Raw genomic sequence first — 13,868 nt, forward strand, 5'->3', positions numbered from 1 at the left:
ATTTCACTGAGTCTAGAAATTTGAAGGTTGGTTGCTTCTGACGGAAGATACAGTAAGACATTCTGTCTTTAGGCCTTAAATGTGATCAGTTGAGCTCACTTCTCACCACTCTTAGACAACTACACTTTTTTTCCCTAATGATGCTCTCTAAATATGGGACATCCATAAATCTCTTTAGTCACATGTCATATTAAATCAGGGTTTACTGATTTTCACCTATTGACTTTTTTGTGAATTACTATTTTGAACACTCCAATATTTTTTCTTTAAATTATTCTGAAAAAATATGCAGAAGGAATAATCACAGGAGAAAATTAATTTTCCTTTTAATTGAATTGAAGTCCTTGGCAGTAATTCAAAACAAGGCTGTATGTTTAATTGACATTTGTGTATCCTTTTTCACTTTGAAAGGAAGATTGGAAAACCACAGAGTTTGTGCCATTCATGAGCTCAGAAGCGATTTTCTAGATTCCTGGAAAAAACACAGAATGAAAACAATTCCTTACTTTACACCTGATGTGATAAGGTGACCCTGCAACAGCACCGCGGTATAACATGCTACATAAAAAGAGAAGACGTGGAGGAGCTGAGGGTGAGGAAGAAAATGTTTTGTTAATATCCATGGAATAGCATGGAAGGGAAAGAAAACTCTCCAAGTTTCATTGTCAAGAGTAGAACCTAAAGGCCGCACCCAGTGATACTGCCTCAAAAAATGCCTCTAGAGAGGAGATTATTCAACTTATTTAGTATTCTGTGCAAACTCTGGCTTGCTTATTCAATTTATTAAATAACACAGATGTTTCAGAAGGAGAAAAAAGTATCTGACACCTCTTCGGAGGCATGACTAATGGGCCATTATGACAGCAATTAAAGAGGAACCACTTGCAGCCTGTAACTAACTGACACTACTACCATGCATTTCTTAGGGTTTCTGCTAATTACATAAAATCTTAGTCTCCACTGAATTTCAATTAAATCAAAGTAGGGCATCAAATGGAAGGAAAAGTTGGTGAAGAATGACTTGCTAAAAATGCACACTGGCTGAACACATAATGTTTTATGGTCAGGGTTTAATATTTCCTATTGGACTCTGACTGATTTATCAGCACTTCTTGGCAGACACACAGCCTTTAAAATCCTTTTCATACCAGCATGCCCAACCAAAGTAGGAGAAAGTCACAAAAAATGTCTCCCATCCCTAATTAAATCTGAAGGATAACTGGATGTTCATTTCAAGTAATTATTAGTATCAAGCCCCTTTATAAAACTTTCAAATTTAATTCTAACTTCTTGAGGGTGGAGGCTGTGTCTTGGTGTTCTTCTTAGCTCAGAGATTAGCACAGAACCCGAGACACAGCAGCTGCTTAAGGAATGCTTCCTAAATAAATAAATGAATAAATGGATTTGAGATCTTGGAGGACAATGGACGAAACAAGTCATGTCTGCTTCTACCAAACCAGTTAGGGGAAGCAAAATAACAAATTATCCCTGTGCATAATTAAGTTTGAAAACTTAATTTTTTTCTCTATAGAAAAAAACAACGAGCATATAAAACAGGAACACAGGCTTTAAAGACAGAAAAGATGCACTCTAGCCCTGTACCATTTTGAATATGGAAAAAATTGAAAGAGAGAGACATATATTACTGCAAGTACTCAATCCAGAGACTTAATACTCACACAGTTCCCATTACATCTACAAGCTTAGATACAATGTTTGACAATACATTGCAGAACTATGAAAATGCTCAATAATTTTGTTCTTTTTGTTCTCATATTCACCATCAACTGGGTTAAATCTAATGAGCAGCTCATTGAGGCTATGATTTGAAGTTTTTAACATATCTAATGTTTGTCAACTGTGTTTTAACTGGATTAACTTTATAAGACTTTTATTTTTGTTAAATAATAGGGGCATTTTGCAATAACACATTTAAATGATTGTCAGACACTGTTATTCATACAACAATATGTAAGCTGCCACAACAGAGCTGCTGGTTGGCAGGAAGCACCACTCTGTGAAATCTATATGTAAATGTAGAAATATTCAGGTCATCCAAAAGTGGAAATGTTGAAAGTTGAAGCTTCCTTTAACTGCTAAGATCCCACTGAAATATAGAGACTGTGGAATATCACCTTGAAATTCTCAGACCTTGGTCTCAGCACAGTTTTCCTCAGAGTAGAGAAAACGTGAACCAGGGATCATCGTGCATGGTTCTTGGCGTAAAAAAGCAATATCTAGAAACTCAGTCGTATTGCCTTTAGGTGAGTGCCAGTATTATTGTAAGCAATAAAAGTATAATAACGTGGCTCAAAAATAAGTGGAAAAAATCAAAATGTGAAAAGTTGAAGGGAATTCCCCAGCAGCTACTGAATGGAACAAATGGATCTGAGGTTTAAAATTCTTAGGGTTCATTCTCACATCAAGCATGATAAAAGGTCTTTGAAAAGATCATAAATACTTCTCAGAAGAGAAATGGACAGAACTAAGACATTACAAGGGCTTTCCAGAATTGATCTACAATACCAATGTCTTTTTATTTACTGTAATCTTAGTACTCTTCTTCTCTTTCCTTTATACTATTGAGCATTTACTGAGTATTCATGTGTCGGTAGGGAGCATGCTAGAGGAGAGGGATTCTAAAGAGGTAAAGCAATCCACCTTCTAAAGGAGGAGCAGGTAAATATGTAAATGCTTACAATGCAAATACAATGAGGTAAGAGCTTCCAGGGACATTCGCAAGTGTATCAAAAGAATACTTCTTAATCCTGAACTTCCTTGTGTGGGAAGAACTCAAAAACAATGGTGAAACAATGCCTCTGCATATTTCTCACTAATCTATATGCAAAATTTTATGATCTGGTCAGCATAATAACATTATTCACTAGTGACACGAGTGTGAATTAATTTGATTATTTCAACCTTCTACTTTTGAATTTATCATTTTTGTTACTACTTAGTAAGCTACTTTCTACCAATATTACTAATCTCTCATATACCTTCTCCTAAAATTTTACTCAGACTGTTTTTAGTACTTGAAAATTTATGGACTTCCTCAATTCCTAAAAGTAAAACTGAGAAGTATTTCAAAGTTAAAAATAAAAAAAAGAAACAGCAAATGGTAACAATTTACAAATATGACTGGACGTATCTTCATACAAGGCCATTAGATCAATATGAAAAATCATGAAGTGAATGGAGGAACTGATAAGCTACCAGTAAGAGGAACCACACCACTTGGAGAATGCACAATAAAATATAGAAAAGTTGTGATGGTGTAAAGGGCAAAGAATTAATAACATAGTCATGATAACCAGGAAACAGTCCCGTGTCTTTTGCACATAACATACCTATTTTAAATATTTCATAAACTCAATAAAAATAAATATATAGTATTGGCCCTGAAACTTTAAAAGATAAATTTCTTTCAAAAAGTTTACAGAAAGTAAAAGAAATAAAATCTTTTTGTTTGTTTTATATTAGCCCATTCTCTTTTACTCACCCTGAGCCACAAGGTAAACAGATATTTTGTACACCTTAAACAATAATCTTTACTAATCAAAGGTTTCTGCCAAACTAATGGGAGTTTCTGACTCTTAACTCACTTAACTTCCAATTACTAGGCAAACTGAAGGTGCCAACTCCTGCAATACGTACGTGTGTACGTGTGTGCGCGCATATGGGGTCCAAGACTGGGGCCCCAAGAGAAGAGGCTGCGATACACAGGCCACGCCTGAAGGTAGAGAGGCCTGAGAGTTTGTGCCAGCCTAACATTCTGGTTTTCTTCCAGGAGAAATGCAAAGCTTTCATTTTCTTGGTACCTATGAGAACCAGCCTACCACTCGGAAGGCCACGTCAATCCAAAGGGTTGACAAACACAAGTAGCCTCTTGCCCTGAAATGCTGAATGGGTATCAGGTGAAGCGAATCACCCTAAAGCAGTCATATTCCAGTCAGCCAGGCACTGAGTCCACACCATCTCTATAATAGTTCCTACTGATACCTTTGAAACACACTTGCAAACAGTTTTGTCATCTACCAGTGGAACTAAATTTATTGTAAGTTATTTATAGAAAGACATTGCTAAGTCTGCAGAACTATGATTGTTAACATGATGAAAATAGCAATCAAGTGCCCTGGGTGTTGAGAACGAGCTTGCCAGTGCCATATTGACGTCCCCCTTCCTCCAGCTTCTCCCTGTACGATACAAAATCCCAATGCCATGAAGGATAAAGGGAAATTAGAGCAGCACATCAAGGAAAAGATAAAGCAAAATATAAAACAAATGCATCTTGAAAGAGGGAAGTGCAGCGATGCTGAACAATTTTTACTGAGGTAGCAAAGACGTCTGGGAGTTCAGAAATGGCATTGAAAATGTAAATCAATCGTAATTCAATTCCTAGTTCCTCCTCATTTTCTTCACCCATTTTTTAAATCTCTCCAAAGGAAGAAGGGGGCCCCTTTTATAAGATTGTGAAAATGTGAAAATCATTATATTTTATTACCAAATAATGGGCTCAGCAGGCATCAACACTCCTCTGAGTCTGCAGCCCCTTCCTAACCCTCTAAGGCCATCCTTCCTCAGGCAATGCAGAGGTTCTGGGACGGAGTGAAGACAAGGACTGAGAGGGCACAGGAATAGGGTAGGGATGTCAATCACATATTCAGTGGCAAAATTTTGTGTGTGTGTGTGAGAAAGACTGGCTCTGAGCTAACATTCATTACCAATCTTCCTCTTTTTGCTTAAGGAAGGTTGTCGCTGAGCTGACATCTATGCCAATCTTCCTCTCTTTTATATGGGATGCTGCCACAGTTTGGCTTAACGAGTGGTGCTAGCTCAGTGCCGGGGATCTGAACCTGCAAACTCCAGGCCACCGAAGCGGAGTAGGCAAACTCAACCACTACGCCACCAGGCCGGCCCCTGCAAATTTTTTTAAAAGCCTTGAAATTTTTGCTTTCTAAACCCCATCAATAACATTGACTTCAATACTGACTGTGTTAAACAGCAGTTAAAAAAACGGCTTGATCAAAATATTCTATGAATCCTCCAAATAGTCAAAACCGGAAATCTGTCCAAAGATCCATTTAAAATCCCCAAACTTTATTACAGATAAAGAAATATAAGAAAGTCCTTGGGGAAACCAGTCATTCCCCAGGTCTTACTCTAAAACATCAAATCAATTTCTATTTATTGAATGTCTGCCTACAGAGAGGAAGGCAGTTTGTCTTAGAGTCTGTTTCGGTAAATTTGAAAATTCAATGCCTGTTTCCATGGGCACCATAAATATTTGGGAGACTTTTCCTGTTTGATTCTCCTCCTTTAGCCTGACAGAGGAACTGGAGACATCCGTGAGACAGGAGCCACACCTCCTCAAGAGGAGGAGCGGGTGAAACACTCACACAGGATTTATCTACTGGGTTGACTGCTTCAGAATCTGACCTACTATAAATAGAATCTGACCTACAATTAACAATATAAATACGGTTAGCTGGTAATACTGATAAGAGACATTCTGAAATCAATAGTTACAGAGGTGGAACTACTTATGACTAATATCATAAAATTAAGTTAACCTCACAAAAGAAACAAAATATAAAACACAGCAAAAGAAATCAAATTATATAAATAAATGAAACTCAAACACATGAGATTTTTGTAACAACCATTCAAAACAAAGCACTTAGCAGTATTATTGCCTGACTAATTAAGCTGAAGAAAACTGAGAAGAGAAACATTAGCAGAGAATATAAGGAAGAAACCAATGTCCCCACTGAACCCGCGGTCAGACCTGCCATGCTGTCAGGCACGAAGTGCACATCAGATGGCCGCAAGGCTCGATCTTGACGTCTTTGTCGTTCTCGGCACAGATTTTACAGAGCTGAAAAGTGGAGCCCATTTCACAATACAATTCATATTGCTCCTGGAATTTGGGGGGAAAGAAAGGCAATGTTAATTATTTTTCTAGCAGGAATTGTTAACATTGAATTTTCTCAAGTACAATCACTTACAATAAATTCCTCACACTTGATCCTGTCAAGATTATGTCACCATTTAAGACATGTTTTAAGCTGATGATTACAATTTGGTCTACAAAATCAGTTTTTAAAAGTTTTGAGCTTTTATCAGCAATTGTATAGACTTCAGATTATTGAACGTCTCATCCCGTTCCTTTCGGAAAGAACTTGCTTCAATAACTGATTCAAAAGATAAAACTTATGGTTTTAAAAGGTAACATAAATAACTTTATTTTCTTTGTAAATGCTACATGATCATCTAATTTTACTGTCAAATTGCAAATATATCTGTATGATTCCGGCTGAACATTAAATTTTATGTCTTAGATAACTTTAGAACTTCTAGAATGGAAGAAAAGCAGCACGTCCCAAGTCCTTCCTGTGTGCTGGGGACTGTAGGCCACACTTAGGATGTTATGGGATGTCTCCAGCATAATAACACTTATTGAATTAAAAGAATACCTGAGGCTCAGTAAGTTTCAATTGTTTTCCTCAAATTCTACATCAAACCTCTAACTCTAAATTGCATACTCCTCCCCCAATCTAACGCTGTCAAGAAAACTAATCACTTCAGCAACCCAAAAACTGTTTTATTAAACAGGTATTCTCTGGATTTACTAGTTTAGAACCTTCTGGCATAGTAAAATTCTCAGTGTTCAGATACTGAAAAGATCTATGTCACAAAGAATATAAAAATATATTGGTAAATGTCAAGAAAATAAGAAAAAAAGGGTTACTTAACAGGGATACAAAGAAAAAGAGTTACAGAAATAAAAATCTGTTTAAATAAAGCAATGTTTTAGTCTAGTAAGTGCCTACTATGTACCTGGTCCTGGGTAGGATGAAAAAACGAAAATTTTAATCTCTAACCTACTACAAGATTTTACAATCTTGGTGGGAAAAATACATATAGACATATACACACACAGATACACACACATGCACATACACACATTCATACAGAAACTGTCTATCCTCATGTATGTAAAGGTGACTACATAAACAATTTTTAAAGAAATTAAGGAAAAAGATAAGAGAGAATGGATCAAGATGGAAAAGAAATAAATCTAGATAAATCTAAAGTTATCTAAAATAAATTATAAATTACTGAAGTCCCTGAAATAATAGATAAGTATTTACATTGGCTATGACACCCAAAGGACCAATTTGCAATTACAAAAAAATTACAATAAGCTACAATCGCAGATGCAGAACTCACTGCAACCTAAAGAGTAAGCTATTCACATCTATATGAGTAATGTAAGGGAATGCCACCACTCCTGCGTATTGTTAAACAATCGCCTTACAAACAGGAATTGTGTCTTGTGAGCGTTCTTTAACTTGTATTAGAAAATACAGAATCACTACAAAATTTAGGGAATGGCAATCATATATTAAATTTAAAAAACCACCCACAAACTGCACTGTGTCAACAACTGTGTTTCACAAAATATAAAGAGCACTGGGACTGAAATCTGGAGTATTGAAAATAAAATCAAAAGTTATCTATTGTCTTCCCCAAAACCTGTAATTCCTGGTTTTTACTATTTATTATACAAAGGAGAAAAATACCTAAATTACAAAATATTTTGAAACTGGGTTATACGTAGAATAAAATATACAAGGTCTCCCTCTGACTTCTCCCTGATTTCCCACAACTTCTCACTTCCTCAGTTAAACACTGTTACCAGTTTGGTTTTTAATCTTTATTTTTAAAAAGTAGTTTCATATGTTCATATATGGTTATTTCTTATGTATGCATTTATTTACAGAAATTGAACTTACATAATGTAACTTTACAAAATGAAATGTTACACAATTGAGCTTTACATAAATGGAATTTTTTTACATAACAAGACGCAGAAGTTCTCAGAGTATGTATATCTACTTCCTCCTGTTTTTGACTTTATTGTATAAGACAATAGGAGTGCCTTATGGTTTACTTAATCTATGATTGAGTATTTTCGTATGCAATTTTTCATTTTTATGAAAAATGATATAAATGGAAGCTAGAGTCAAAAGATATTTTTGTTTAGATTTTGATAATTACTGAGTATCACCCTCAAGAAAGGCTTCACTAAGCTACACTCCCACTCATAATCTGTGAGGGTGCCAACCAGGCATTTATAAGAATATAATTATTATCTTCAATTACTCATCCAACTCTAAAAGCTAATGCATATAATTATTCTGATTTTCTTTGGATTTTTCTAATCCTACAGCTCTCTCCTCATACTACCTACCTACCAATGGATTTATCTATCTCCCCACATAAAGCCAAGATTGTATTGGAAACAAAAATATTAATAGCAGAAATTTTTATCCAAAAAATGGAGAAGTAATATAATTTCTTTTTAAACACCCTTAGAATTCCTTAAGTGTCTTTTGCATTAAATACCTATAGATGATTTTAGCTATAGTATGAGACATTTATTTCAAAGGCATTATAGATACTTATCAATTACAAATACATTTTCAGAAATTGTCCTTACCTGTGTAACTTTTATATGATCATGGGGTGTAGGTTCACACAATCCAGTTAAATCAGGATTATAACTTCTCCCATCAGGATAAAGATAGCTGGATTATAAACAGAAATCTTATTACCATAAAAATACAAGTTTTAATTGCATTTAAGTTTACTTAATTGAATTCTTCTATACTCAAACACACATTTTGATGTTTCCTTTTTATGTAACTTATATCAATAACCTGTCCTATGACTGTTTCCATAATGTTACAAGTTATTTTTAGGTCATTTAAAATCTAGAAATCATTTCCATATAAGAAATATACAATGAATATGGACTCGGCCACTCAGCAACCATTTTCAATTAAACACCTTTACTGCATGTCCTTCACGTAAGTTAAACAATTTATTTTTCTGGACACTCATGATCTATTCCAAAATACTTTGAATATACACCTATTTGCAATTACTAGGTCTTTTACCTAAAGCATGGTTAATGTTAACTGTATCATTTTACACCATGCTTAATACCCCAAGGAGAGAAACATGGAATTAAAGCCCACAAGTTTCCCATATGGCTTGATGAGCAGTGTGTAGGTCCCTCGCGTAGGATCCGAACCAGCGAACCCCAGGCTGCTGAAGTTGAGCATGTGAACTTAACCACTCGGCCATGGGGCCGGCCCCGCCCATCCTCGTCCCTTCTGTCTCACCTTCCATTCATCCCAACACATACTCGTGTGCACATACACACAAGTTCAAAGAAATTAGAAAATGTTTCAATTTTATATTTCATTTACTTCAAATAAAGCTCCAAAGACAGAATGGTTTACAAACATAAGGTTTCATTATTAGGCTTAAAACAAGAACTAAAAGTTACAGTAATAATGCCTTCTTCTGTGCTGAAACAGTTTTTACGAATGCAGAAATTCATTAAAAACTGGTTTATTGTGTTGGTAAATACCTATTATAGATTTAAAAATGGTAATATTACTGCTGGATTTCATCATTTCATTAAATCAGTTAATTTTAATATCTTTCTGTTCTAGATGGCTTGAATGAAAAATTAAGAATATAATAGTACGGTGGTGAATATTTTAAAGGGCAAAACTATACTAAAACTATTCTGTGAAGTAAAAGATATTTAGCCTATAAATATATTAATAAGTGTTAAAATTTACCCAGGAAAACCAGAAAAAATGAACGTAGAGGACCGACAATTCTTATATGGTAAGGAACACATCGGTGAGATCACTTATTTTTAAGATTTAGGAAAAAGAGTTGACTACACCTGAATATGACACAAACGTAGAGTGTCATTATGGCGGTGAGATAAAACTCTACAAATATTAAATGAGGAGTGGTAAGCAAAAGTTGACAAATAACTTTCTTTTCATATGCTCAAATGGCCAATTTTTAAAACTATTATATAACACTTTGTTCATCACACTTCAAAAACATGTAGACTTGTAGGAAGAATTCAGAAATGAAAGATTACAAATGTGACAACAAGGTTGCTGGAGGAAAGGTTAAAACGTTCTCTCCATGTAATGTCTAAGGGGCATTTCAATGATTCTCACCCTCAGTAAACTAGGGAACTTCTAGGGAGCCCCTTCCAACTGCAGTGAAGGAAGGAAGAACCCTGGCTGGTTATCAAAGGGAACTTCTTCACCACCTACTGGATTAACGATCAAGGAAGAACAGCCGATCCTGATCAGGACCAGATGATATCCCTTCCGTTTTTACTGATCTTTAAGGGGGAAAAAAAAAAAACCCCAACCATCTGATTAATATAATGATATTTCAATCTAATCTAAAATCTGGTCTATTTAAAAATCAGGTTAAAATTTTAACCTAAATCTATTTTAATGTAATCTATCACTAAAGTTCAAATTCAACTCACCAAACCCCTCTGAAGATGTGTGTGTGCAAATATTAGCAGCTAATTTGTGTAGTTCAGAGGCTAGACTACTGATTAGAAATTATAATTTGTCATTTTTTGATTGACTTTTGAAAAACAGATGGGAGGTATTATAACAATCAGCTATATCAAATTACTCCATTTACAGATTTGCCTACTCCTAACCTCTATTTATAAATTAAAACTTCAAAGCACATTTTCTTATAAACAAAACTCCTGCCTAGTAAATCAAAAGCTACACATATGAATCTTTGATGTACTAGAGATAAGGTATAAATAACTGAGAATAGCAAATTTATGATAATTAAAAGAAAAATAAATACACACTTGATACCACAGTTTGCCATACAATTCTTATATAACTATTTCTTGAAAGCTCACAACTTTCAAAAATGCATTCTTTTTCTTCACATAGATCCTATCACTTTTTTTCCTCAGTGTCTTTGCAATTACTTTTGAAAGGGTAAAACTTCAATCATTTGCCTTTTGCTAATTCTGGTGGACATTCTCCTGCTAGGTTTCTATCACAATCCATGCTGTGGCAAGTTTGATCACATCTGTCTCCAAGTTACTCAGCAAGGCAAAGGGCAATAAAAGCCAGTATGACAAAGTGACACTGAAAATACAACAAAAGCATGAAGGGAATGGCATGTGACTAAAATGAATGAGAAGTTTATTATGAGGGGGCCTAGCACATTGTCTAAGCTTTGGAGAAAAATCATTATTAGCCTATAAAACAAAGGAGAACTTATTTATTTTTAAATTTTATTTTATTTTTTGTTTTGTCTTGTTTTGTTGTTTTTGAGGAAGATGAGCCCTGAGCTAACAAGTGCCAATCCTCCTCTTTTTGCTGAGGAAGACTGGCCCTGAGCTAACATCCATGCCCATCTTCCTCTACTTTATATGTGGGATGCCTACCACAGCATGGCGTTTGCCAAGTGGTGCCACGTCCACACGTGGGATCCAAATCGGTGAACCCCAGGCCGCTGAGAAACGGAACGTGCTAACTTAACCGCTGCACCACCGGGCTAGCCCCGTATTTTTAAATTTTAAAAAAGAACCGCTTAAGATAAATTGAATTTAGTTATTAACATAATTCAGGAACACAAATTTATTATTGTATGAATAAAAGAAGGGAGGTACAAAGAAAAAAAGGGAGAGAAAGGGTGAGAAAAAAGAAAATCTGGCCTACTGGATGAAATAAAAAGTCAAAATAGCTATTTGAGGGTGACAAGAGACAAAGAGAACAATTATTTTTAAAGAATTCTCTCTTAATATATATATTTTTACATTTATTTTAAAACTACTTTTAAGTTCCAACTTCTTCGCCTATGAAAGATATAAACTCATAATTTGATGTTGGAATTTATTTGCTTTAACATATAGTTAAATTCAAATAAGTACGTTACCTTAAAATGACTATTTTAAGAGATGAACAATACAAACTAAGAAGCATCCATTTCTCAGTCTTGAAACGAAAACCAGCAGCCACATCCTCAGCCTCACTATCCACTGCCCGCCTCTCAGAGCGGTCTCCGGTTTTCAAACCTGTGACTACAAGCACCCAACTCCCACTTCTCATACTCACAATCCTTCCCTGCTGCCATCAATCAGGGCTTGGAATAAGGGCTTGTTATGAGGGATGGTCTGCAAGATATTGCCATCCCCCGTCACATAGCCGATGGCCCACTGTCCCAGTCGAGTGCAGCTTAACCGGAAAATGTAGCTGTAAAACACAAGAGAATTACATTTAACCACATTCAAAACGTAAGCTAACTGCTAAACAATTTGTTGGGTTTTTTAAGCAAAAACAAACAGAATCATTTAGAATTCCTGATGTAAATTTCTATCTTCTAACTCATTTTAACACCACTGTACTTCTCCATTTATTGATCTATAAAAGAAACACTAATAATTTCATTTAAATATCTCCAGAGTTATATGAGGAAATAACTTAAGTTGTACACTATCAAGTGATTTACTGCCATCACCATCAGAGGGTGCTCTGTATGAAAGTGCTGGTGGTATGAAACAGCTATGACATACATCATTTTTGGAAAGTAAAAATAAAACAAGTAAAAATTTAATTTGTCCACTTCAGACAGAAATTGAGTCAGTTTCTACTGTGGAATTCAATATATTATTCTGTCATTTAAAAACTATGCATTTTTAGTTGTTAATAACTTGTTCAAAAATAATACTTATTCTTTCAAGCATTCCAGCCATTCATCTTTAAATAAAAACTCAAAAGGGCTGAACTATACTAACGAGAAGGCAAACGAGATAAGTTCATGGCTGCCATCTAACTCTGTCAAGTTCAATGTCTTGCAATAAGAAGTCAAAATAGTTCAAAAATATAAATCAAATTAACAACAATTCTGTTAAAATTAATCCCCAATGACCGGAGACATTGACTTGGCTTTAAATTCATCAGTATCATTTATATACTAATTTAGCTATTTATTTCATTTTAGATCATTTCTATTTATTTAAATGTATTGCATTCCATCTTGCCATCATGATATCTATAACTAGATTTTATAACCCCTTAAGCAGACCAAAGCAGGTAAACTTAATTTGTTGACTATATGTTTGAATACCCTGGCTGCTGGATGTATGTGGCGGACATAAGTGTTTCTTAATCTACATTAGTTACTGATGAACCAAGTACTGTAAAAGTAACTTTACAAAATAAGTTAGCACAAAAAAACAGTTACCGACTTACTGGATTTAATTAACTTGTATATTTAGTCCTGCAACATGATTTCATCGAGGAAAATCGAAGATTTTTAAAGAAAGGAAGAAGTTGTGATTTTTTAAATACTAAGAACTTCATATTGGTTATAAAACCCTTGGAAAGGACTTTTCAAGAAAGGTTAAAACATTCTCTTAGAGAGTCTGAAAACAGAATATCAATTATTGGCATCTTTAATCAAATAAAATAATTCCACACAGACTTATGGCTGTCAGCTGGATCCAAAGGAAAACACAGCCTGAGGAACCCACATGTCACTGGAATAGACCCAATTATTTCTTTACCATAATGCCAAAGAGATGAAACACATTCCAAGAGAAAGGACCAGTTAAGCACAGATATTCTGCAAAGCAAATATTTATCCAAGTAACTTGATTTTTTCACTAAGAGAGTTTTCCTGAATACATTGTAAACACTCCATCACATTTTACATATTATAATTTACCATAGACTAATCATTTCATCTTTAATTACCTAAAACTTAGAATAAATTATTACAGGGGAAGTTGGGAAGAAAAGGAAGATATCCTCTCACAGGGCGCTATCCTTTTATTGAGAGCCTATTCCAATAGTAGTAAGAGCTGGCTTTTGCTTCCAACACTGTCATTAATTATCTCCATGATCTTGAACAAGAGAACACAAAAGGGACTCCATTTCTTTATTATATTTATAGAATTGGACAAGATAATTTCTGAAATAACTTTTGCATTA

The 13,868-nt window shown here is 34.8% G+C and overlaps 1 protein-coding gene across 7 annotated transcripts in view; it reads right to left on the bottom strand.

Annotated features, from left to right (window-relative positions):
• Positions 1 to 13,868, bottom strand: part of CBLB (Cbl proto-oncogene B) — a 192,621-nt gene that overhangs the window by 69,948 nt on the left and 108,805 nt on the right. For all 7 annotated transcript variants that reach the window (XM_014853222.3, XM_014853220.3, XM_014853221.3 and 4 more), the window contains exons 7-9: positions 11,991 to 12,128; positions 8,507 to 8,594; positions 5,789 to 5,920 (exon numbers count right to left, since the gene is read on the bottom strand). In XM_014853222.3, coding sequence (XP_014708708.2) covers positions 5,789 to 5,920; positions 8,507 to 8,594; positions 11,991 to 12,128 — 358 coding nt within the window. The remainder of the gene's footprint in view (positions 1 to 5,788; positions 5,921 to 8,506; positions 8,595 to 11,990; positions 12,129 to 13,868) is intronic.

Source organism: Equus asinus, chromosome 5 (assembly GCF_041296235.1).
Source record: "Equus asinus isolate D_3611 breed Donkey chromosome 5, EquAss-T2T_v2, whole genome shotgun sequence".
Classification (NCBI taxonomy): Eukaryota; Metazoa; Chordata; class Mammalia; order Perissodactyla; family Equidae; genus Equus; species Equus asinus.